The 26190-nt window shown below is 36.6% G+C and overlaps 1 protein-coding gene across 2 annotated transcripts in view; it reads left to right on the top strand.

The window, feature by feature from the left end:
- KDM4C (lysine demethylase 4C) overlaps positions 1 to 26190 on the top strand; it is a 350804-nt gene that overhangs the window by 83490 nt on the left and 241124 nt on the right. For both annotated transcript variants that reach the window (XM_081066750.1, XM_081066751.1), the window contains exons 6-8: positions 2197 to 2246; positions 15349 to 15452; positions 19675 to 19812. In XM_081066750.1, the coding sequence (XP_080922876.1) occupies positions 2197 to 2246; positions 15349 to 15452; positions 19675 to 19812 (292 nt within the window). The remainder of the gene's footprint in view (positions 1 to 2196; positions 2247 to 15348; positions 15453 to 19674; positions 19813 to 26190) is intronic.

Raw genomic sequence — 26190 nt, 5'->3', positions numbered from 1 at the left:
CCCTGACTGTTTCGTTCTGTTCTTGCGTTCCTTTTGCTGTGCTGTTGAGGTCCTTTTCTTCTCTTACAGGCCATGTCTTGCAAGTCCATGGCTTCGTTTTTCTTTGCAAGATCTAAGGAGTCGTAAATCATGCCAAAGCCAGTTGGCTTGCCACCAACAAAATGGGTTCTGAATCCAGATTCAAAGATGACATCCGGTGTGGTCTTGTCCATGTTGGGTAGTTTCTCCTGAATTTTTCTTAGGTACTGTAGCCTTCCCAGGGTGAAGGACATCAATGACCATTTTTTTCTTTTTTTCTTTTTTTTTGCTGAAATAGTAATTGGTTGGTTCAGACGGTTACTGTTGTTGTTCATGATGGTGGTTGACCTTCAGGCAGCCAGTGAGGAAAAAAGTTGGATCTTTTATGTATAGCATATAAAAATAGACTGAGACATTGTCCAAATCTGAAGAGAAAAATAAATTAATCATCTGACATTGATAGGAACAGTTGTCCTGGGAAATAGTATACTTGTAGAAAAGAATTTAGGAGATAGGCCAATAAGGGCTACCTGGTTGGAGACATATGATGGTATTGATTTAAATCCCAGAATGAGGAAACTGAGGCTCAAAGTTAGGATAGAACTATCTCACCTTACCTTTTCCTGATCCTTCTGCACATGAACAGACTTATGTTTTCTGAGAACAGACGGTTGAACTTCAGATTAATTAGCTTTAACTTTGATGCTGATTTTTCAGAAAAGTGAATAATGATATTTAGGATATATAAATATCTCCACCCACATCCGACCCTTTGTGGGCAGGCGTATACTCATTACACTTGTCCATGTGTGTTGTATGTATGTTATGGGGGTGGTGACCCTCTTGTCTGGTGTGTGTGTGTATGTTGTGTGTTTCCTTTTATGGGTATATATGGTGATGTAAACCAGGGATTAAAAACTAGTAAGAAGTGGCCATAAATATACATTGGGTGATTGTCATTTAGTTATGCTAAAATTTTATCTTTTCAATTCAGTTGGAATAATTTCATTAACAATGCCTTAAGGAACAGGATATATGGTTGAATTTTCTTTTAGAGAATTGCCTAGTTACATCGGATCCAATTAAGTTTTGCATATGTTATCAGTGGCATTAAATGCAACCAAGTGTAGTGTTAAGCAAAATTAGAAAACTTATTTTAGTAAAAAGTAACTTGAACTTTATATTGAGCTTGTAAACATGGCAAATGTAGGTCTTAAGAATAACATATTTTTACTTAAAACACGAAGTGATCATTTAACTTTATTTTTAATATCCTTAATTTTCCTCATTAAAACTACTTAAAAAATTAGTATTTGTGTAGTATATTGTGAGATTATTGTTTTAAAATTTGTTAGTAAGTTTGCAATATTAGTAAGTTTGCAAAATTAGTAAGTATGAACAAAAAGTTCAAGTATCTCACTTTTGAAAACAGCAGGAACTAGAACTGAGTTTTTCTGTGCTTAAGGGTGAAAAACTATTATTCCTAAAATCAAGATTTTAAAAGTCATATAATCATGAAATAAATAAAAGCTATCTTTTTATGGCTGGTGATTTTGTAACTTAAAATCTATTTGAAAAGTATAATGTTCTTAGAAAATTTTGGTAGAAATATAAATGTTGCTGTAATAATTTTGTGTTCTATCCTGCTTGTCAATAAAAACATTTTAAGAGGTTAAAAAAAGCCCAACAACCCAACTTTCCTTAAAAACAAAGGCAAACTAACCATCCACAAAACAAAAAAGCATACAACCCATAACAGCCCTGGATTGCTGGGGTGCAGAGTGTTGGAGAGAGGTTGTAGTCACCATATGAGGCTAGCGGCCTTCTTGGCCAAGCAGCTTTACTGGTCCTGGGCATTTGCTCCCTAACCTTTAAAATGGATTGGGAAGGAGAGCTGGGGCATTGAAATAAGTGACTCATGTTTATTTTTCTTCTGTCTAGTGTCCAAGGGATATGAGTCTGTGATTGGCTTTTAATGTCTATTCAGTTCATCTAAGTGGAGTTTGGTGTTGAATTTTTTTTATACATGACATTATTTAGGAATACTTAATTCCTAAATAATTAATTCCTAAATACTTAATTATTAAATAATTAATTCCTAAATACTTAATTATTTAGTATCCTTAGGATACTAGCTGAACAGTTACAATCCTAAAATGTTTATGTTTAAAATTTTAGGTATGCAATACCCCCGGAACATGGGAAACGACTTGAAAGACTAGCTCAAGGTAAAATTGCTTTCTGTGTTTCTCATCTAGAAAGGCTCTTTGTTTCTGAGGTATCTTTACAGTGTAGAATATGAATCTGTTAATTTTATTCTTTTCAAGTTATGGGCTTTGCAATATTTTTCTAATTGAACAGTTTGTTTTTCACCTAATATGTGCGTGTTTTTCCCTGTTACATAATCTTCATAGTTATTTTAATTGGCTGCTTAATATTTCATCAAGGGATTGCACTTAAATTATTTTAGTTATTTCCATTTTTTTCTTTTTTACATAATGCGTTTAATGTCATTTGTCAATAATATTTTTCCTTCTTTTAAGTTACATCCTTGAGATAAATTCCAAAAAGTACTGATGCTGCATCTCAGGGTACACATATTTTATGAATACTTTTCATGTTGCCATATAATTTCACCAAAGGGTGACTTCTAACACCCAGTTCTTATTTGGTCCCCTGGGTCAGGGACTGCCCTTATGGAAATATGAAGGTGAATGCCCCCCGGTTACTGCATGAGCATGAGATTGTATGTCTTCTTAGAATGGCAAAATTAAGCATACTTTACTGGAACTTGAATTATTATTTTTTATGGCTTTGTCCATCGTTATTTCTGGGAAGTCTGTGTTAGTTTAACTTGGTGACCACAGTGTGTAGAGAGTACCTTCCTTTTTTCTTCCCTGTCTTAAAGATATGCCAGGTTACCTTGCCCTCACCTGCTCATACAAGGGAGAAGTATCAGGGAATGCAAAGTATAGCATAGGGAATGTAGTCAATATTGTAGTAATTATGTATGGTGTCAGGTGAGTACTAGACTTATTGGGGGGGGTTATTTTATGAATTATATAAATGTCTAACCACTATGCTGTACACCTGAAACTAATATAAAATAATATTGACTGTCAACTGTAATTGGAAAAAAAAAGGGAAAACCCCATTCTTTGACTTGACAATTCTGAACAGAAAGTGTGACTAACATCTCAAAGTTACTTTCCTCCAAATTATAGAAGAATATTAGAAGGAACAGTTACATATCGAATTTGTAAGAAGCATTATTATAATTTTGGCAAGCTAATAACTATAAAGTCTTGGTGTTTTTATAATATAATTGTAGTAATAATAGCAATGTTATTGTAATCTTGAACTTTGTTAAGGACTATTTTCATGAATATTGTGGTAGATGAATCCTGGTTCTGGGTAATAGATTAGAGCACAGCTTAGAAAATGATTACCATAGTCCTTAAATACACAGGCAGTGAACTTTGTGGTAAATCTACATGCAGAATTATCCTTTTCTCTATAATAACTATTCTAACATTTTCTATTTGCCTCATCGCCAGAGAACTTTTAAAATGGAGCCAATGTAAACTTCGCAGTGTGGAGTCACGTGCTAAAATTTCAGCTAGAGTCTGCGTGTAAACACTTTTACGTAATTTATCTGAAAATGACATTCCAGGAAAATGGATGCCATTTGTTTAATCAGGAAGAGGTTAATAAACTTGAAGGATGAACAAGAACTTTAAACTCAACTGCATGTTTATTGAAAACTGTTTTGCAGCATTATTTTGAGAAATGACGCAGGGAAAAGATCCTGTAAGATAGTGGGGGATTCCTATCCGCTGACCAGATGTCAGCCGAATTAATTGAATTCTGCTAAATAATTAAAATGATAAAGTAATGTAGTAAATGTGATGGAGCATTGTAGAATGTCTAGGTCAAGGCAGCACTTGATACATAAAATGAAAAGCAGCCTCGGATATTTTCCATTATCTTGTCTGCACATCATAATTATCACACTTGCCTTTTATGCATGAATGCTTTCATCTTTGGTTTCTATTGAAATCTTGATTGACTGTGGCACCTACAAATATTTTATCTGAAAGACATTAAGCCTGCATCTAATAAAGCCAGGAGTTTGATTTTGCCCTTCAGCTGCTTTCTCATTTATACAGGGCTTTTTTTTCAATACTATATAGACATAAATGTAATAAAAAACTCAAGTGAATTGTTGCAATTTTTATACTTGTTATGTTCGCCTATAATGCCATTGCATTCTTTCTAATTTTTGGTTTGATACAATTGAATGGAAAGTATAAAGGAGAATAGAGGTATAATGTTAAATCATGAATGACAGTTTCGAAGATTTTCAGTTTTCAGAATGTCTAAATCTCATCTGTTTTAGAAATAAGACAATATCTTTGCTGTTCTATTAAGTTAAGCAAAATATGGATTAAGGACTATAGGGAATGGCTAAAAACTTTTGTGAAGGACTGTATTCCCTTGGTTTCTTATTTTGAATAAAATGCCTATAAAGATGATTTACTTTGGTCAAAATTTTGGTTACTGGGAAAAGAATATGTGAGTTAGGACTCTGTGCAGCTCGTTTGGAAGTATGAATGATCATCAGGAATCTTGTTTCAAATGACAGTGTGTGTGGTAGAAGTGAATAAATGGATTCCTTTAGATCTTTATATTTACTTGTAACAAGTGTTTTAGTTTTGACTTATTAAAAACGCAACATTCAGCAAAAAGAAATGGAAGAATCATTATTATGAAAGATTAACTTATTATTTTTTTTTTTAGTTATTTTTGGGATGTGTATATATGTGTGTTTAAATGGCTGGTAATCTTGAGTTGAAGCCTGTGGAGCAGATTCTAAGCCTGATATACAGGGATCCCTGTTCCAGGAGGGTCTGGGTGGGATGCAGGCAGTCTGTGCACTCTCTGAAATTATATTCAAAGTTGGGCATATATGTGCATTTCTGGGATGCACATATGTGTGAATATATGTACATGTATGTGCATTTTTGGCCAAAGGAGATGATGAACCACTGCTGTCAAGGGACTGGACGAGTAGCAATAAATAGCAAGTCATTTTAAATGTAATGAATATATTCTACATTGACCTGTTTTCATACTGTTTATGAATTAGGAAAATGTACTTTTACAAGCTCTCAAAATGGTGACTACATTATTCTGTTAAGCATTCATATAGCTGATGGTCTGAAAATATTATATTAAAGTGTCTGCTTTTGAAAGGATAATAAATGCAACACTCCTGATTATAAAGAAATTAATTTTACGGGGCTCCTCAAGCCATAGCAAATGAAGAAGTCCAGTGATGTACCCTCTGCTTTCATGCCGAACTCATGCTTCAGGCATTGAGATCAATATGTGGTGTTTCAGGGTATGTTTGTTTTCATCGTACAGTCAGCTGTGTTGCATTAAGAATGGTAAAACAATTCCTAAACTTCATTTCCTCGTAATTTGATGTTAGATATCACTGTCTGTGTTTAAAGTTTTGAATATTTTATAGCCAGCCATGTTCCTATCCTAGTAGGACTTTAGACATTGGACAATAATGTATAACATACAAGCTAGCATAATTCCGGTCTCCTTGAGCCATGGGATGAAATACAGTTCTGAGAAGTGACAGTAGAGAATGGGGAGAAAGAATTCGGGGAGAGAATGCCAACTAGCAGGGACGAATTACCATGGAGGCAAATGAAGTGTTCTTTGATTCTGCAGGGTGGGAGCTGGGCCAGGAAAATTCTGGTTAGCTTGAATGTGATCTATTTCAGCCCAAAGTTCGTGGTGTGGGAAGTCCTGGGTAACCTGTGCACGTATTGTCCATGTGTCATGTCAAGGGGGGGCAAAGCGGGAACTGAAACAAAGTGATCTTAGGAATGCAGTAAAAAAACAGAATTGTACACCTGAAACTATGTAACTTTACTAACAATTGTCACCCCAATAAACTTTAATTAAAAAAAAAAGAAAATTATTTACAAAAGCAAAACAAAAAACAAAAAACAAAACAAACAATATGTAATGGCTCATATGTCAGTTAAATTGGGTGGAAATTGCCAACCAGCTTGAAATGGAAAAAAGTTGCCCATTACATAATGCACTATATTCAGGAGATAAAAATAAGGCACTTGTTTAGGAGAACCACCATCCTTCTCGAAAGCACTGCCAATATGGATTTCTCCTCGCTCCACTCCTGCAGAGCTCCATGGAGTTGTATCTCTACCGGTAGAGATCTTGATGGATTAAGGGACACTCAGAGCAGAGTGAAGTGTATGTTGATGGATAATAGGATACTCAAGAGCTGAGTGAAGTCTGCAATGTGACAATTTTCCCTAATCCTGAGTAATTAATTGCTGCATGGAGAGGCCAGCTCTAGCTTAAACCTCTAATGTTGACCTCTTAAGTAGGAATATGGGTGAAAATGACCAGGTTTTCCCCCCACATTATGTAGCTCATTGGTTTATTTCATTAATAAGCTTTTATGTGTAAATGCTATCTAAAAGCATTTCCCACAGGAGCAGTCCTATATATACTTGTTTTTTCTTTTCTTACCATTCGTTTGTATGGTTGCAATATTTTTTAAGCTTCATATAGTCATATGAATATTGCAAAAACCATTATAAAAGTCTATCAAAGCATACTTGGGTAAATTTCAATTATATTGAATGAAATTATCTTAAAATCTGACATATATTTTACGTCTGATTTCTCCATCTTTCCTCCCTCCTTTCTTCCTTCTCTTCTTCCTTTCTTTCCTATAAGTGACTAATAACTAATTTCAATTTCTCCAAACTATTGTTTAGAAATCCATGAAAACTGTTAATAAACTTTGATTTCTAAGTCTTTTTCCAAGGCTGAAACTTTGGTGACTTAATAGCAACAGCATGATTTTGTGTTTGTCATATGGGATTGGGATTTAAAAATAATTCCTTAGTAATATCTAATAATATTAGGTGTAAATCTATTGACAAATTGGAAAATTTCTTACCTGATGGAAAGAATACACTAATTTTAGAGCACATCTCTATTTCTAAAACAATTTAAAAACACTTAATGATTTTTTGGGGGTCAAATTGATTGAGGTCAAATGCACCCACAGTAAAAGCCACCCCCTTTAAATACACATACAGTTCATTGAATATACAGTGGGGTAACTACCATCATTATCATTCTAGAGAACATTCCCAGTACCCTGAAAAAAGTTCTCTTGTGCCCTTTTGCCCTCATGCCTCCCCCCAGCCACTGACAACCACTGTCTGATTTCTGTTCCTAGAGTGTCGTAAAAGTAGAATTTTACAATATGCAGACTTTTGTGTCTCATTTCTTTCACTTAGAATATTGCTTCTCACATATGATCACTTTTATTACATTGAATACAGAGCATCCTTGGATGTATACACCATCTGGTCCTTGAAACGGCTTAAGCGATTCCACGTGTCCCTGCGCTATACAACTCCCAGCAGTACTGGGGCAGTCTCAGCAACGGTGGTTGTGGGATGCTTTTAGGGTTTCAGGGCTCTGTTGGGATCTCTGGAGTACGTGCCACTATGATGGTTAGCCATCTCCAACATGTTTGGATTGGAAGAATGATTCCAAAGATCACCTTTACTTGTTTACCACTGTATAATATCTTAAAAAAGAAAAAAGTATTGACTTTATTTTGCTAGGGAATTAGCAGACAGCAGTGTCCTGTCTTTGTAGATAGTATAAACAAGCTATAGATTCTAAAAGTTGCGTTACTGAATAGCCTACCATAACTTTGTATTATTGTTCTCCCCCTTGTCTTGGATGCTCTAACCACAAGAGCTGATTCTTCTTGAAATGAATGTTTAAGCTCTTTTGCTCCATGAATCCTATGTAGTATTGCAGTTTGTCCTAATTTTGAATATTTATTTAAAATGAAAATGTATGTATTCTTACTATTTAATGGTTTAGTAGAAACATAGTTTGTTTTTCCAAACTATTTTTTCAGTGTTTTCACTCCTAAATCAGATACCATTTTATTGGGAGCTCATTGGTCTACTTGTCATAAAAACCCTAATGTGTTACTTGTGGAGAGGAGTTGGTATGGGGAGAATAAGTTGTAGATTGGTTCTCCCCACTGGTCTCCATAGCTTGAAATGTGAAATAACTGATTATCTTCTCAGTCTTTTTTTTTTTTTTTTTTTTACTTTTTGTTTTATTGGGAAATATTGGTGAACAGTGTGTGTCTCCAGGGCCCATCAGCTGCAAGTCATTGTCCTTAAATCTAGCTGTGGAGGGCACAGTTCAGCTCCAAGTCCGGTCGTCGTTTTCAATCATAGTTCCAAGGGGCCCAGTCCACCATCCCATGCGGGAATTGAACCGGTAACCTTGTTGTTCAGAGCTTACGCTCTAATCAACTGAGCCCTCCGGTCACCTGAGCCATCCAGCCGCCCCTCCCGGGGCTCAGCAGCAGCTCCTTGTCTTCAACCTAGTTGTGGAGGGCGCAGCTCACTGGCCCATGTGGGAATCAAACCGGCACCCCCTCTTGTTCAGAGCTTGCGCTCTTCTCTAACCAACTGAGCCATCCGGCCGACCCAACTCACAGGTTTTTGAGGTTCATTTCTGTCTTTCCTAAAATGAATTACAATCCAGGTTGTTGAGCTGCAATCACCCGACGACCAACCGGGATTACAGGCAGGCAGGCAGGCAGCTGGGCTCTTGATCTGCGGGAGCACCCACCCGCGCTTACGTAACCTGGCCCTCAGAGCCTTTTACAGCTGAAGCCAACTCACCAACTTGGCCGCGGCTTCCTGCTCGTCCACGGCCATGGTCCCAAGCACAGGTGGGATGCTGGTGCTGGTGGACTCCTCGGCTGGCAGGGCGCGATCGTGGGCTCCCGGGGGTCGCAGCAAGCCCGGCTTCGGTGCCACCAAGGGGGAAGTCTATCTTTTCAGTCTTATTCTTTTTGTTTTGTAGGATTTTTTATATTGAAGCCCATTTGTGAGTAATTTGGAATTCAGACTAAATTTTAATATTTAATTTTAAAACAGCAGAGTTAGAGAAGGGATAGAAGAATATAGAGGTGAATACAAAATAAAACATGAATCGATGTAGTTTAATGCTAGTTGTGCTTGATTGTTAGAACTCTTTTATGGGGGAGAAGCTTATTACTTGCGACCAGAACTGCTAGGTTTGAACTGCAAGGGAACGAGATGGTTTTTAAGGCTTAGTAACCATTAACTTTTTATGGCAACCCTTCAGTTGTCTCTCTAGGTCTCCTGGGACTGTGATTCCTCTTCTCAGCTGGCAGGCTGCAGAGAAGTTGGGAAAGGAAGAGTCATTGAACTAACATGATGACTAGTGTGCATGTGGTGGAAATGAGTGATAGAGATAATAATAATGGCCACTATTCATTGAATATTACTATGTGTTAAGTAGACTTAAGTATTTTTTAAAATTGAGGTAGAATTCACATATAAAATAAACTTTTAACCATTTTGAAGTATTCAACTCAGTAGCATTTTGTATATTAATATTGTGTAACTGTTACCTCTGTCTAGTTCCAAGAGATTTTTGTCTTTCTAAAAGGAAACCCTGTATCTATGAATTAGTCACTTTCTATTCTCTCCCACCCCTCCGCCACCCCTGGCAATTACTGTGGAATCGTGTGGTATGAGACCTTTTGTGTCTGGCTTCTTTCACATAGTGTGTTTTCCATGTTATAGCGTCTGTTAGTACTTCATTCTTTTTTATGGCAGAGTAGTATTTCATTGTATGTATAGCTATACCACATTTTGTTCATCTATTTATCGGTGGATGGACATTTAGATTATTTCCATTTTGTGACTATGGCTAAGTTTTTTTGTGCATTATCTCGTTGGATTCTTATAAGGATCCCGTGAGGGCAGCCATTATGGAAAATAGCATGGAGGCTTTTCAAAAAATTAAAAATATTCTGAAGAAACTCAAAACACCAATTTGAAAAAGTATATGCTCCCTTATGTTCACTGCAGCATATTTACAATAGCCAAGATATGGAAGCAACCTAAGTATGCATTGATAGACAAGTGGATAATAGAGATGTGGTACATACGTATGTTACTCAACCATAAAAAGAATGAAATATTGCCACTTGTAACAACATGGAATGGACCTAGAAAGTATTATGCTAGGTGAAATAAGTCAGACAGAGACAAATGCCATATGATTTCACTTATATGTGGAATCTAAAAAACAAAATAAACAAACATAAAAAATAATAAAAACAATTAAAACAGAAACAAACTCATAGATACAGAGAACAAATTGATGGTTACCAGATGTGAGGGTCATTGAAGTGATGGTTGAAAAAGGTAAAGGGACTAAGAAGTGCAAATGGGCAGTTATAAAAATACTCACAAGGGTGTAAAGTACAACGTAGGGAATAAAATGAATAAAAAATATTAAAAATAGAACTACCATATGATCAGCAGTTCCACTTCAGAATATATATTTGAGGGAAATGAAATCACTGTGTTCGAGAGATAGCTGCACACACATGTTCATCACAGCAATATTTGCAATAGCCAAGACATGGGAACAACCTATGTGTGCATCAACAAGTGAATGCGTAAAGAAAATGTGAGATACATACGTTATATATATATCATTCAGCCATGAGAAAGAAGGAGATCTTGCCATTTACTTCAACATGGATTAAATTTGAGGGCATTATTCTAAGTGAAAGAAGTCAGAGACAGAGAAATATTATATGATCTCACTTATATGTGGAATCTAAAAAAATCTGAATTTATAGATACAGAGAATAGATTGGAGGTTGCCAGAGACAGAGGGTGGGGGAAATGGTCATAGGTAGTTGAAAGATACAGACTTCCAGTTAGAAGATAAATAAGTTATGAGGATGTACTGTACAGTAGGGTGACTATAGTTAACAATGCTGTATTGAAAGTTGCTAAGACAGTAGATTTTAAAACTTCTCATCACATATAGAACATGTTGTAACTATGTGAGTTGATGGAAGTTAGCTAAACATTATTGTGTTAATCATATCACAATATATACACATATCAAATTATTACATTTAATATACCTTAAACTTATACAATGTTGTATGTCAATTATATCTGAATGAAGCTGGAAAAAAGAATCCAGTGAGGAAGATAATAACATTTTTTTGGGGGGGAATGTTGGGGAACAGTGTGCTTTTCCAGGGCCCATCAGCTCCAAGTCAAGTCGTTGTCCTTCAATCTAGTTGTGGAGGGCGCAGCTCAGCTTCAAGTACAGTCGTTGTTTTCAATCTTTAGTTGCAGGAGGCTCAGCCCACCATCCCATGTGGGAATTGAAATGGCAACCTTCGTTTTAGGAGCTCTCGCTCTACCCAACTGAGCCATCCAGCCACCCCTCTGGCAGCTCAGCTGCAGCTCTTTGTCTTCAATCTAGTTGTGGAGGATGCAGCTCACTGGCCCATGTGGGAATCGAACCAGCAACCCTGTTGTTCAGAGCTCGCGCTCTAACCAACTGAGCCATCCAGCCGCCCCATTAATAACATCTTGATTATATGGATGGGAAAATTGAGATGCTGAGAGTTTATGGGACTAGTCAAAGCTATGTGAGTGTTGGAGTTGTGTTTGGAATCCACAGCTGAATGCGTGGCTGAACTCCAAGTTCTTCCAACTGTTAATTCTCTTTTGTTTTGCTGGACACGTGGACAAAATGAGGATGGCTTCACATAACTCAAACAATTAGGTTTTTGGTCTAAAACTTAGCTCTGCTATTTAATACCAAAGAAAAGGTGTATGTTTGTTGGGAGCAGTAAAGGATAGAGGAAAATTGGTGCTCCGGTAAACTTGTGTGTTAAGTGCGTGAAAGAGGAGATTGGGTAAGATTTATTATACAAAATCCCATAGCAGAGTTTGCACCTCACACACAGTAGGCTGCCTGTCAAATTCTTTCACCAACTATCTCTATAGGAGAGGAGAGTGAAGACTCCCCCCCCAAGCCACCCCCCACACCAACACTCATGCAAATTTTGTATCTTGCTCCCCTAATGTATTTGTTTTTATGTAAAAGTAAACCAAGTGATTTATCATGACAAAAGTATTAGGTTGGTGCAAAAGTAATTGCAGTTTCTGCAATTATTTTAAACTGCAGTTACTTTTCCACCAACGTAATAGAAAGATGTGCCAAGTTTATCTGTGTGCTCTTCTCCACCTGGCCTGTTACCTGGTGACCATGGGGCATGTGAAGTGTGGCAATTGGATACTAGCTGCTATTTCCACTACTGGATGATTGAGGGGTCGGTGCAGAACTGTTTCCTTATTTGAACTTCTTGATCTTCAGATTAGGAAATGGTAGACTATCCTATTGTGTGACCCCCAAATTGGAAAGTTGTATGGAATGTTATGATAGAATCATTAAAATATAACTTTTAAAGAAGATTTCTTTCAAATAAGTTATTCAAAACTTAAAAGAACATCAAGAAAGTAAATATTAGGATAGAAAAAATGATTCTGAAAGGCATGTTTTAAAGAACTTACAAAAATTTTAACACATACTGTGTTTTTATTTTATGACTTTCAAAAACATTGATAGTCTTAAGTTGAATTTTCAGTTAAATGTTATCTTTTCTATCAGAGCTATTTTGTTGTTTTTCATACAAGTAACCTCATAGTTGTGTTTTCATTTATTATGAAAATACTAATATTTCTTTAGCCAGCATATTTCTGAGTTTTAAAAAATATTATCATTTTGGGGGCTGGCCCAGTGGCTCAGGCGGTTGGAGCTCCTTGTTCCTAACTCCAAAAGCTGCCGATTCGATTCCCACATGGGCCAGTGGGCTCTCAACCACAAGGTTGCCAGTTCAACTCCTTGAGTCCTGCAAGGGATGGTGGGCTGTGCCCCCTGCAACTAAGATTCAACATGGTACTTTGAGCTGAGCTGCTGCTAAGCTCCTGGATGGCTCAGTTGGTTGGAGCTTGTCCTCTCAACCACAAGGTTGCCGGTTCGACTCCCACAAGGGACGCTGGGCTGCACCGCCTGCAACTAACAACGGCAACTGGAGCTGGAGTTGAGCTGCGCCCTCCACAACTAAGACTGAAAGGACAACAACTTGACTTGGAAAATCCTGGAAGTACACACTGTTCCCCAATAAAGTCCTGTTCCCCTTCCCCAATAAAAAAAAGAAATTATCATTTTGTACCTAATACTGTTCTGGTTATATAGGCTTGCTTGCTTATATGTTGACTAAAATACTTTTCATAGACGGTGGAGTGAGGGTGACTACAAACTATGAACTCCTGCAGGTATTTTGAGGTAAAATTCATTTTGAGATACATGCTTTGTATATAATTTGTGCTGTTTATGAGGTATTTTCTAGGGTGATGTAAAATGTAATTCTGGTAGCCTGTTGTAAATATAAATTCTGAACCAATGTGAAGTTCTTAATATACTGCAAATTACCTTCCTTCAGTGGTTTTTCAATTTAAATTAACTTATGACCAGTCACCACATTGTTCAGGTCCTGATTACAAATCCATATCAAAAGAAAATTAAATAGACTCCTCTTTCTTCATTGATTTTAATTTAGAATATAATTCATTTAGTGCTGCACCAAGTTATAGATTTGAAAAGTTTGATAGATCCATTTAAATTGTATTATGAAAACATTTCCATGGGTTTTGTGTTTAGAGTCCTCCCTACTGTTCTTTACTTGGGTGTAGGACTCAGCACATCGTAATGTATTGATGTGGCCGGTGCATTAGTGTGGTAGTTTCTCTCCATTCACCGAAGTCTACCTTCTTGCAAAGAGATAGCTCTTTGATATGTTTTATTTTCTGTTTATGTATTATGAATATTAACCATAAACAGAGGGCTACATCAAATGACCATATAGGGCAAAATTATTCCTTTTATTTCCATTGGTGTTGTAGAGAATGGTAGTATTTCTGGTGCTTCCGCTGGCATATACTTTTTAAAAACATTTCTGTCTATTTTTCTTTTAAAAAATCCAGGTACAGATGAGTAAGCAGAATGTACTGCTTTTTGCAGGTGGTTCTTTATACCCTAATGGATCTTTCCTGGCTGTTTGATTTGCTTTCTTCTGATGATTCGTGACATCAGTAAAGGCTTATTTACTTTAAAAATATTCCTGTAAAGCCTCACAGTTCTATGAAATTAAAGGAGTACGTGGTTAGTTAATGAGTGCTGGTAATTCACGTTCTTGAGCTGTTCGCATGCAGTGAGCCACAGAATTAGATAAATATTCGGTTGGTGCAAAAGTAATTGCGGTTTAAAATGTTAAAAATAATTGCAGAAACCGCAATTACTTTTGCAACAATCTAATAACATTTCCACTGGTTTTGTCTTCATTTTGGCAGTGGAGGAGTTAAACAGTATTTGTGCTTCTTCCCACTTAACTCATATACATCACACATATTTTCCTGGTGAGTTCTGCTTCCTTCCTGGATTCTGTCTCTGATTCACCTGTCTTTTCCATGTTTCTCTTTTTCTCTTCTGGCTTGCCCACTCTCCTCAGCGTGGTAGTTTTTCCCTCTGAGTGAGGAAGGTGAAGAACAGGGTATCAGACACGTTCATTTTTCTCCAGCTTACATACTGAGTTAATGAGAGTCTGCCTCAGACAGAACTGCAGGGTTGAAGTTATCAATGGAGAAAAACAACTGTGTTTTGGTGTATAATATCCTGCAGAAAGAAAGGGTTCTGCATGTTTAGCTTTCTTATTTAAAGGCCTCCATAAAACACTGCTCCCATATAGGCTGGTGAGGCAGGTTTCCAAGTATTTGACTGGTGCTGGCTGGGAAATTGTTTAGGAAATTAGTAGCAATTAAACTGTTGAAAATTGATCGGAAAGAAACAAAGAAAGGTGGGAAACTGCTGTGTGTCTACCGTGTGCCAGGCATTGGGACAGGTGCTTCTGGAATGATCACTTCTAGGAGTCTAAATTGAGAGATTCTCTATTGAAACGCATGTTTACTACTCCTAACCTCCTTTAATATTTTGTCCATTTATCAGATATTAGGCATATTGAATTCAAATTTGTTACAAATTGAACATTTTTAAGGTTTGGTAATTTTATATGTTATGAAAACAACTCTTGGTAGATCTTTTTGTAAAAAAAAAGTCAACCTTTGGTGATACAAATATGCATATCTTAATTTTAAGAATTCTGACTAATTTTTAGTATGAGGTTGTTTTTGTTGGTCGAGTTGGGCTGTATTTGCATAAAAATGTCATTTTATAAGAATATTAGCACATAAACTTAAAAAAACTATCTGAACTCTTACCTTGATTGACACATTACTGCTTATATTTATTATTTCCACTTAGGTTTTTTCCCAAGCAGTAACCAAGGGTGTGATGCATTTCTTCGCCACAAGATGACGCTGATCTCTCCCTCAGTGTTGAAGAAGTATGGTATTCCCTTCGATAAGGTATATTAGTAGTATTCCTCTTTAACAAATTCATTTAGTGTGTATAGTATTTGTTTTTAAGACTAATTTAATATAAGCTAATACGTCTTTGACTTCAGGTAGGGTTTTTAGGGTGTGAGGAGAAAAATTCAGATTTATGTTTTATAACATAACAATTATTTATCTAAATACTAATTTGCAGTTACTTTTATGTCAGGATCCATTTACTAGAGATTTCAGGCTGTTATAGTTTACTTATAAATACTGAAAATGAAATACAGCACATTTGGCAAAATAAGATGTAGCCTTTCTACATTGAAATCTTTTATATGGGCAACATACTTTATGTATATGTGATCTATTTTTTAAGAAAAGAAATCAGAGCAATTATTATTAGTAGTTTGGCTGGTTAGAGTCACTGATTATGGTACCAGTATGTTGCTTCTAAACATATTTATACATAATACAATTGAGTTTTAATTATGGATTAAAGTGCCTGATGATCTAATAATCAGATATTGCTTCTCTAGAGTATTTCTAAAGATTAAGTTCTGTAAGACTGTACGTGCGCGGGCCTTCTTTCTTTGCCTCCATGGATAGTTACTGGGTCAGAATTATTATGGAGCATGAGCATTTTTATGTGAAGAAGTTGAAATGAAAAATGCTTTTGACCAGGTAAATAAAAGCTCTCTCTCAGTTAGAGGAGGATTAAGTCCTTGGCTACTTGCAGAAGCATTAACTCCACTGTCTTCTCCATTTTTTATTTGACTTTCTTCCCATAATCCTTGCTGTTTTCTACCTAAGAAGCTTTCACTTGTGACTAAATCTTTACCTCTTCTTAATCTTAGGCCCTTAAATTGTCCCCCACCCCTTGGCTTTGTTCAAAGTAGAATCTTTGCAAGGACGAAGCATTATTTTCCAAGTTGAGGTGACGCCCACTCATTCACAAACTATACCTGGCAGTCATCGCGAGGCATACTTGTCTTGTGTGATGAGGATGCTTTTACCACTGGTTTACAGACATACTTTTAAACATGACAAAAAGTGTGCCTCCAAGATGTGCACTGTGGGGAATGTCCGTGGATGTGGAGAGGAGCTGGTGATGGGCTACAGCACTACTGCAGGCACAGAGGTCAGAGGCTGTGCCCCCTTATGCTTCCCCTCCCCCCTCCCCCAGGGCTGGCCACTGCCACTGCAGGGCTTTGTCTTACTTGCAGTCACCTCTGGGTACCGGGCTTTTCAGTCTTGGATGAGCGTTTCTTTTAGGTGATTGGCATAAGCTTGATGGGACACTTTTATTTAAGTTAGAATATTAGAAGGCAGAGGAGAAAGAGTAGAGTAGAGTCCCCCAAGACAGAAAAAACTTTTGTTTGTTTAGGGGTGATAATTGGTATTGATCAAGTTCCTTGGAGAGGCGGTTATATGAAGTAGCAGGACTAAGGGCTGGGTTCATTTCCCCAGGATGGAGGCCTTTGCAGCTTGTACGTCCTTTCCAATGTTTGGGGAGAAGGAAATAGATGCCCTGCACCCCTTTCTGGTCTCTGGCTCCCCAAGTACTATTTGGTACTTCACGAGATGCACCAGGCCTTTATCTGATTTTTTTGAGCATGGGACATTTTGTGGCTTCTGTGTGAAGTGGCAGGATGTGTTCATCATGAAATGGTGAGACACCAGTGACTAGAGGGCTGATCAGCAATTGTGGTTTTTTTCTATGAAATACTGCTACTTTTGTTTCCACCTTGATGAACAGTGTATGATGGATGACTGTGCTTCTGAAGGAACTGACCGTATTTTGCCGTGCATGATGTGCTCCCGTGTATAATGCGCACCCACGTTTTTGATCCAAACTTTCAGGGAAAAAATCTTTCGTTTTAATTTTTTAATGCAAATTTTTATTTGTTTACATTTAGGTACTTGTTTTTTGTATATAAAAGAATTTTAGCGTTTTGGTTTTTAACATTATGGTATAAGAAATTTTATGTAACAGATGATTACAAAACACAAGAACAGATACAAGGTGGAAGAAATTTTATGTACTGGTATTATTTTGCATACGGATATTGTTATTGATTTCTAGAGTTACACTTTTAACTCATAAGCATAAATAAAATAATTAAAATCATTTATATAGATACAGAATTAGTACTACCCATATATAATTCACACATCCTTATTTTTCCCTTACAAATTTGGGCAAAAATATATACATTATACATGACAAAATATGGTATTCTCTTATGATGATAATGTAACATGGGACAGAGTAGCACAGGCTTCAGAATTAAACACCCCAAGTTCATTCCTGATTCTGGCACTTGGGTAAATTACATAACTTTTATGAGCCTCAGTTTCTTCATCTGGAAAATGGGGATAATGTACCTATTTAATAGGACTGTTGAGGATGAAAAGAGATAATCTATAAGAACGGCTTTGCATAGTATATGTTATATAGTAACACATTCTTTTTCCTCAATTCAACCCTTTAGGCAATCATTTCACAGTTGGCGTAACATTTTTTTCCTTCTTTCAATGTATTCATACATATTCATACATATGTACAAAAAGTACATACTTTTTCATATGTATATGCATATTTATGTGTATATTTAACAAATAGCTAATGTCTGCTTTTAGATTATGTGTACTATCCTTTCCTATTTCTTTCATGACACGGACTTGTAATAAAAGGGACTCATTTTTTCTGTCCTTGTACTCCCCCCCCCCCAATCAATTTATTACATAGTGGCAATAAATTGGCCTTATATTTTGGCTAACAGGGACTGACCTGTTTCTAGAAATTTTACAGAGGCATAAAATTTAGAGTCCCATTCAATGGGAACAGGTGCTCTTGTTCAACATGGCAAAAGCAGGGTTTTCTAGGCAGAGTAGAGAAGGATTATAGATGGAATTCGGTGGAGCAGTGACAGTGGATTCCTTTTCCCAATGAAAGCAGTCCTACCTTCTTTCCCCAGCTTTCTAGGGGTAGAAACAGTTGAGCAGGGTGAGGTTTTTTTTTTTTTTTTTTTTTATCACATAGTACGAGGAAGTTTCTAGTTTCTAAACACAATTATAATTTATGAGATTCAGTGAGACCAGGGAAGGAGAGAAACAGGCTGTGATCTCACGTGGCTTAGAATGATGGAGCTGGAACCATGTTGAACACTGATAAGCTATTCTCTGCCTGCCAGGTGGCAGCTGAGTTGCTGCTCATTGCAATAGGACACCTGATGGGGTATTATGGGAGGAGGGGGTGATGAACTAAATTTCAGAATTGTTGGGAAAGAAAATACTCCCACACAGAACATTTTAGCATTCCTAAAATGGCAATTGAATTGTAGCGTGTGCACCTGTATTTATACAGTGTGTCTCCTGTATGTTTACACACATGTATATACCTACATATTCATTTCTCAACAATTTAGGACTGAAGTGAACCATGGTGACTGAATGAACCAGTGAGTAATAAACTTGATAACTTAGTAGAGAGTAGGCAAATTAAAAAAAAAAAACAACTGAAAAATTTAGCTTCACTATTTTTCTATATAGCTCAAAAGTAGGAATGGAATAAATACATTTTTTTCATCTTTGCTTTAGGCTTCTGACTGATTTACTGAAGTTATTTTAATTATATTTAAAAATGCACTCAGTTACACACACACACACACACACACAGACACATATACATTTATTGGAATAATTCTTTGACAGAAATATTACTATTGAATGGAGTTAATTGAATGTTTTATAAGTATTATGAAATAATAATTTAGTGAATACCACCAACTCTTTAGCAACAAGAATTCATAATAAAACCTGTTCAGCATGCGTTATCAAAGTTTTTATAGCTCTAACTTGAAAAATATCAATTATGGTGTGTCCTGTTATGTAACTCAGGTTATGCATATTTTTAAAGTATAACAATATACACATTGATTGCTAATATTAACAAATTTATTTGAATAACTTAAAGACATTTCATATAAAATACCTTTGATTATGAATTGAATGACTGAACTGCATTGCAGAAGGTCATACATACCCAGTTTAGAAAAGCATTTTAAATGTTTCCTGAAAAACTATTAACGGATTAAATAAAGGATCTGGGGGGATTTCTTTTATACTGATATAGTTCTGATATCATAAAATTTTTTTCTTTATTTTTTTATAGAAAATATGTTTAAATTATATTCACAATTTGGGAAGTCTTATAATTGGAACATATTATATGCTTTGTACCCTGCAGATCACCCAGGAGGCTGGAGAATTTATGATCACTTTCCCATATGGCTACCATGCTGGTTTTAATCATGGTTTCAACTGTGCAGAATCTACAAATTTTGCTACTGTCAGATGGATTGACTATGGGAAAGTCGCTAAATTGGTAAGTTATGCCTTAAAAATGAAGCATAAATTAAATGTGTATTCTGGTTAGTGTAGTGGGAAAGCTAAGATCACATGGGGCATTTTTTTTCCTCATTGACATTTTCCTCCTTGACAGTGTATGCCTCTCACCATGGTAATTTATTTCAGACTAGATCTATTTATGTTACATAGGTTATATTACCATTTGTAGCTACATTTGTCTGTTTTGAAATTAATGTGGTACAGTTTACCTTGAGAGGTAATTTTATGCAACTGATGTTTGCTTCCTATAAGGCCACCAGTTGTTTTTTTGCAAGATTTTCTGGTGGCTCCCTGTGACGCCATGACTGAACTCTTTCCATGTTAGAGTTCAGGCCATGGCTGAGCAAACAACTATTTACAGAAGAAAGTGTCTGGTAAAATTGTAACAACAAGAGGCTGAGGAAAGATGGTAAGAAGTGATTAAAACTGCCCTTAGTGCAGAAATGAATTTCTTGAAAATAATAATGAAGAATAAGAAATATATCTTCATGTTAAATTTGATATAAAATTTTGCATTTCCTGCCCAGTACATTTAATTTTGTTTCACACACTGTGTATTTTCATTTGCAAGCAACAACTTCTATTAAATTTAATTAATTTCCCACTGTGGCATTAAACAGAAGACACCTCCCAAGTGTTGGAGGCTTCATTAGATTACTTCCTTACCTGTGGATTTTCAGGTTGGCAGAGGGCAGCTTCTTAATGAAACTATGTGTTTTACAGAGTACGTGAAGTTGACATAGAATTAGTGGAAAATAATGCATACAGTTTATGTGGCCTTATCTTGGCCCCTGCGTGGTACAAGCAAGTATTATTCAATTTCTGCATTGATAAAACTTGCATGTGGAACTATTGGGTGAACAGAGATACAAATATATTCAGGAAAGTTGACTCTAGGTTTAATTTACATGTGTATTTAGAAAATTGCATAATATGTTAAGAGTATAGCCCTTTGGCAACCCCGGAAGCATTTGAAAGAATTCATGACAAAAAAGAAAGCTCCCTGCTATTAGAAGACTTTTTCTGTTCTGAGTAATTTCTATTTATGAGGGGTAATTTAGAAGGGAACAGAACTGAACTACTTCTTCCCATTATGCAGCCTTTCTATGACAATAAACCTAATAATAAAAATAGAAAACTCAGGGTGTATGTACGTTGGCCGGCTACTGCAGTGCTTTGGCAGAAATGTAATGCTAGAATCTGCATTGAAACAGTGTCATAGCCCGAGGTTATAACAAGGTATGTTATTTTATGCTTTTTGCATCTTTAACCATTGACACAGTAAGTTGGCTATCACAGCTGTTCAGAGTCACCAGAAAAATTAATTGGTGTTTGTTTACTCCATGTTTCAGATCTAGTTCAAGGTGTTGGCCAAACTAGCTTCTCCCCAAGGCCAAAATGTCCTGGGTGTGTTTCCACATTTACGTGTGGCTGTAGAGTGGGATTGGAGTGTGACCAAGTCAGAGGTCCACAGTGGTCCTTTCTGAAATCTCAGCTGTCAGAGCCCAGAGCTGGGGGATTGTTAACATGTAGAGTGCTGTGCTGGGGGAGGCAGGGATCTGAGACCCCCCTTTCCTCTGGCTACCCATGTTACATCAGGAAAGGCATTTATTACTTTTGTTTCTTCTTATACAAAATAGAACTACTTTTCTATTCCATAGATTTGTTGTGAGGGGAAAAAACCTTAGGTGTGTTGGTGTATATCATTCCATTTAGTCGAGGGATATTGCTGACTGTCTTCATTCTGGGTATTTTACTAGATATAAAATTTTCAACAGCTATCATGCAGTTTTTGCCAGTGAATTTAAAATTGTTGTAATTGCATGTGTTTGAGATGTTTTCAGATGTTGTCTCCACCCTTCCCTTACTTTGGGTTACTCTGAGAATATGCTAATTTGCTATCGCTGCTATAGCAAATAACCATAAAGTCAGTGCTTTAAAACAATACCCATTTATTATCTCATAGTTCGCTAGGTTAGAGATCTGACAACCAACAAAAATCAAGGTGCTTATGGGATTGCATTCCTTCCTGGAGACTGGTGAAGAACTGTTTCCTTGTTCAGTCAGGGTGTTGGGTGGATCCGTTTCTTGCTGTTGTCAGACTGAGTCCCCTTTTCCTGTTGCCTTTCAGCCAGGCCTTCCCTCCTAGAAGCCTCGTGTGTGGTCCCCTGCATTTCAGGGCAAGCAATCTGCAAAATTCCTTTTGTCATGTAAAATAACACATTCGCAGATTTCAGGGATTAGGTTATAGACGTCTTTGTTGTTGGGTGGGGGTGACTGGGGGCAGCATTCTGCCTACTACAGCAAGTTCCAGTTAATAACTGACATGGCGATCTATTAAGAATCTACTTTGAGTCATGTAACTAATTTTAGTTATTCTGCTTAAAAACAGGTAACTAAAAACTTGTAAAGGATGCAATTTTGAATTTTTCACTAAAGCACCATTATGCTTTCTTAAATTATCTTCCTCAACATTAATGTTTTTTTGGCCATTCTTAGTTAATAAGTTTTCTTACTTTATAGTGTGCTATGATGACATTTTTTTTTTATAACAGACTTTGGTGTTTTTTTAAAAAATCATTTATTTGACATTTTTATTGATTTCCAAGTCTTTCTTTAGACAGTCTTATGAACGTACTGTATCATTGTGTGTGTGTGTGTGTGTGTGTGTGTGTGTGTGTGTAGACACACACGTGTAGGTTTTTCACACACCTGTAGGTTTTAATCATAGGGAAATTTGTGAATTGGTTACCTTTTGTGTTTGCTGGGTCAAATGTAATTTATGGTGGACTAACTGGGAACTGCACTTATAGGACTTTCAGCTTTGAGGATGACCACATTTGTTACTTTGTCTTAATTCTTTGCCTTCTTCAATTTATTCTAGATGATAACTATTAAAAAAGTTTTTTTGTCATAAGTGACGATGAGTTAAGCATTTGGGAGGGATAATTTAAAAAATAATGGCATACTTTTTCATAGTGGAAGCGCTGGGGAATGACATCTGCTTTATAGGTCATGTGTGAATTTGAGTATATAAAAACATCTGATAAAGTATCTGTTTGTGGTGCAGCATTAATTAATTAATTAATTAATGTGGTACAGAGTGTGGGATCTCTACTATTACACTTCATATCTTACAAACCAGTATTTCTTATCTCATGACTTAGAAAAGAACTGTTACAGAAGGCTATTTTTTAATTAAGAAAACACCACTAAGTTTTGAACAGATAACCCCCAGGTTCACTGATGGTTGCTTTGATGGTCTCTGTTCAGCAGCCCGCAGTCTTTGGTGAATAGGACCTTCTCAGCCCACTCTGACGGCTGCTATTGAATGAAGCTCCGTTTATTCTGATAGTGCCTGTCTGCTGTGTGCCGCGCACCATGCCTGTTGCTATGCGTCCATCGCTTGGAGGATAACCTGGTTGAGGAGAGCACAGAAGTGACAGTAGACTTGGTGCTGGCAAGGGATCAAGGACTGCTTCCTTTGTTGTTGGCTACTTGCCTTCTGGTGGCGTCTGCGGAGTAGGAGGGGAGAGAAGGGATTTCTGTGGTTTCTTTTGAATGTATTATTGACCTATTGGTATATTTGTTCAAGAAACGTTCCCTTTGTTTAAAATACGGCTAACATTGACTGGAAGGAACTCCCATTCCATTATTTGTGCTAAGCCCAAATAGTCATCTTCCAAATTGCAGCAAATTCCTGCATGTTTTATGTTCTCAACTAAATAACAATGACAACAAACAGCAACAGCAACAACAACAACAATTATGTGAATATTCTACCGCTGGTTGGTATATTCTGTTAGCATTTATTTCCTACAACACCCTCCTCCCCGCTTTTTTTTTTTTTTATCATACCTACCCAAACTGCCTCATTTCTCACGAAGGCTTTTTTTTTTTTCTTTTTTATTTTTTTGGTGCATAGATTGTGGAGAGGAACTTCAGAAAAATGGGCAAAAGTTGGCATGATGGTACATTGATGTCATAACCTTGATAACAACTTAATTTGACTGTCCCTGTTTCTAAAAATCTCTGCTAATGCCCCTTCCTATTTTTCTCGTTTGTCTCTTTCCTTGTCAAGAGGATCATTCTCTTGCTCTCTTTTGCTTTGTCCGGTAAAATACAGCCTGGCCAAATTCTGCACAATGCTCCAGAACAGAAGAGCTTTGCCTTAAGGGGACACACCTACCTAAGAAGGCGGTTGTATAATATTTCCCCATTTCATTAATCAGAGGTAGGGTTTTCACTGAAAAAAATCGAAGGGAATGTTCTAAGTAGCCAAGTGTCCATTTGCCTACTGAGTTCAGGCTTGGTGAGCACTCAGCGAGTCCCACCTCTGCAACAGGAATTGTGTTGCATGTGTGTGCAAAGAAGAAAGACGTGTATTCTTTGTCTACAAGGAGCTTTCATAAAGAGCAAAGAGCTTTTAATACTCCTCGGTCTGTAAAGTTGCAGCATGAGTGGCACATGCTCTCCTGTTGTTTATTTTAGGCATTCTTATAGCTTTGAACATCAGAGTAATCTGGAGTGAAATGCTGTATATATTTTTTTCTAGTAGGGATTTAAAAATATATAGCATAGGTTAACAGTTGAAATAAGATATTGGTGCATGTTTGAGATGAATGTCTTCCGTTTGTGGAGCATTCTTTCTTTCTGCGGAGAAATGGAGTCCATGATTACTTCTCTGCAGTGGCTGTGGTGGCACTCACGGGTCTGCTTCCTGGCTGGGTTGGATCAAAGAGCTGGCCTGCAGGTTGTATTTCATTTTTCCGTCTGGTGGGATGCAGTGCAGTTGTTTTGATGTTAGGTTTGATGGATTTGTTTGCCACTGCATTCGTTAGCTTCACATCAAAAAACTGACAGGCTGTTAAATGAAACTTTGGCTTAGATTTTCAGCTTGACTGTTTGGAGACATTTGTGAAGATATTTTGTTTTTGTGTTGCAGAAGCCTCAAGCACTGTGATTGTCTCGAAGGGAAGAAAAGTTATTTACTGTACTGATTTTCTTGAGTAAAAAAGAATCATTGTCTTGGGGACAGTCATATATAGCTGACACCATCAGAAGAAATGTATTTATGACAGTGTGTGCAATGTGAGACACTTATCTATGGCACGATAAATAATGTTATCTTCTTGGAAGGGGAGGTAATAGTTGGTGACTATAAAAATGGTATTCTTATTTGGCATTAATTTTATTTTAAGTGATACTGTATTAATGTGATATGCCAGAAGGTTGAAAAATTACATGGCAGAGCTGGGAATGTTCTCTTATGAACTCCAGGAGCGTTACTTCACTAATTTGAAAGCATCTTGACATTTGAATCCTCAAACATTTGAACAAGTTTAAAAAGAGATGACAGAATTTTAAAATTGATTTTCCTTTCATCTGGAAGGGATTTCAACTATTAAATTGTCTTAATGTTCAAAAACCATGATATGGGTTCATTCTATTTTATATTTCAATCCTTCTGTAAAATTAAATTTGATTTTTCTTCAAATCAAAGATGCTACCTTTTTGGAAGGTAGTAACATCCTTCCAAAAAAAACCCCGTTACTATTGGGCAGTCTTTATTAAAGCAATCAGGAATCATTTTAATGGTGAGTTGCACTAGGTTATATTGTAATATGCTTTAGATCACAAAATACTAGTGACATTTCTCTATTCTTGTGGCTTGTGAAGGAAATACAGTGTAGGCTGTTTTGCACATTGCTCATTTAACAGCTCTTGGCATTCTAAGTTTAAGTGATAATGCATAAACTTTGTGAGCTTAATGATTTTATATCCTGCATTTTCTCTTTTTACCCCTACTTTGTTTCTGTTTCCTGGGCCCTGGTGTACCATACAACAGTGCTGATGAGTGCCTCGGTGCTGCATTTTTCAGAGAGCTTAAAGGGAAGAAGAGAAAGTACTATGTAGAGAAACAGAAGCATACGAACTCATGTCCTTAGGAACTCCAACTGAGGAGTTAGTATTTATATATCTGGAAGTATATTAAGAAAGAAAACATTCACATTTGTCCCCATTTTAGTCCGATGAAGTACTTATTAATAGTTGTGGGGTTCAGAAAATCGGAGACTTCAAGTAGTGTACTAGAAAGAAAGCCAATGGATTAGCATATGTTGTATCTGGGACTCGAATCCTCAGAGTGAAGGAGCCTGATTTCATTTATTGCTAATTTAAATTTGCTGGATTATAGGATTTGAATGGAAGGAGGTGTGTGGTTTATGGCATTGATGTTTAGTGCTAACCTGAAATCCAGGTAATATCTGTTTCTGACGCTTTAGTGTAAGCCACTTTTTTTACCTTATGTACCTTAAGGAAAAGTAAATTGACTTTTTGAATCACTTACATACTC

Source organism: Rhinolophus hipposideros (assembly GCF_964194185.1).
Source record: "Rhinolophus hipposideros genome assembly, chromosome: 11".
Classification (NCBI taxonomy): domain Eukaryota; kingdom Metazoa; phylum Chordata; class Mammalia; order Chiroptera; family Rhinolophidae; genus Rhinolophus; species Rhinolophus hipposideros.
The sequence above is the reverse complement of the archived record's forward strand: the minus strand, read 5'-3'. Positions and strand labels throughout refer to the sequence as shown.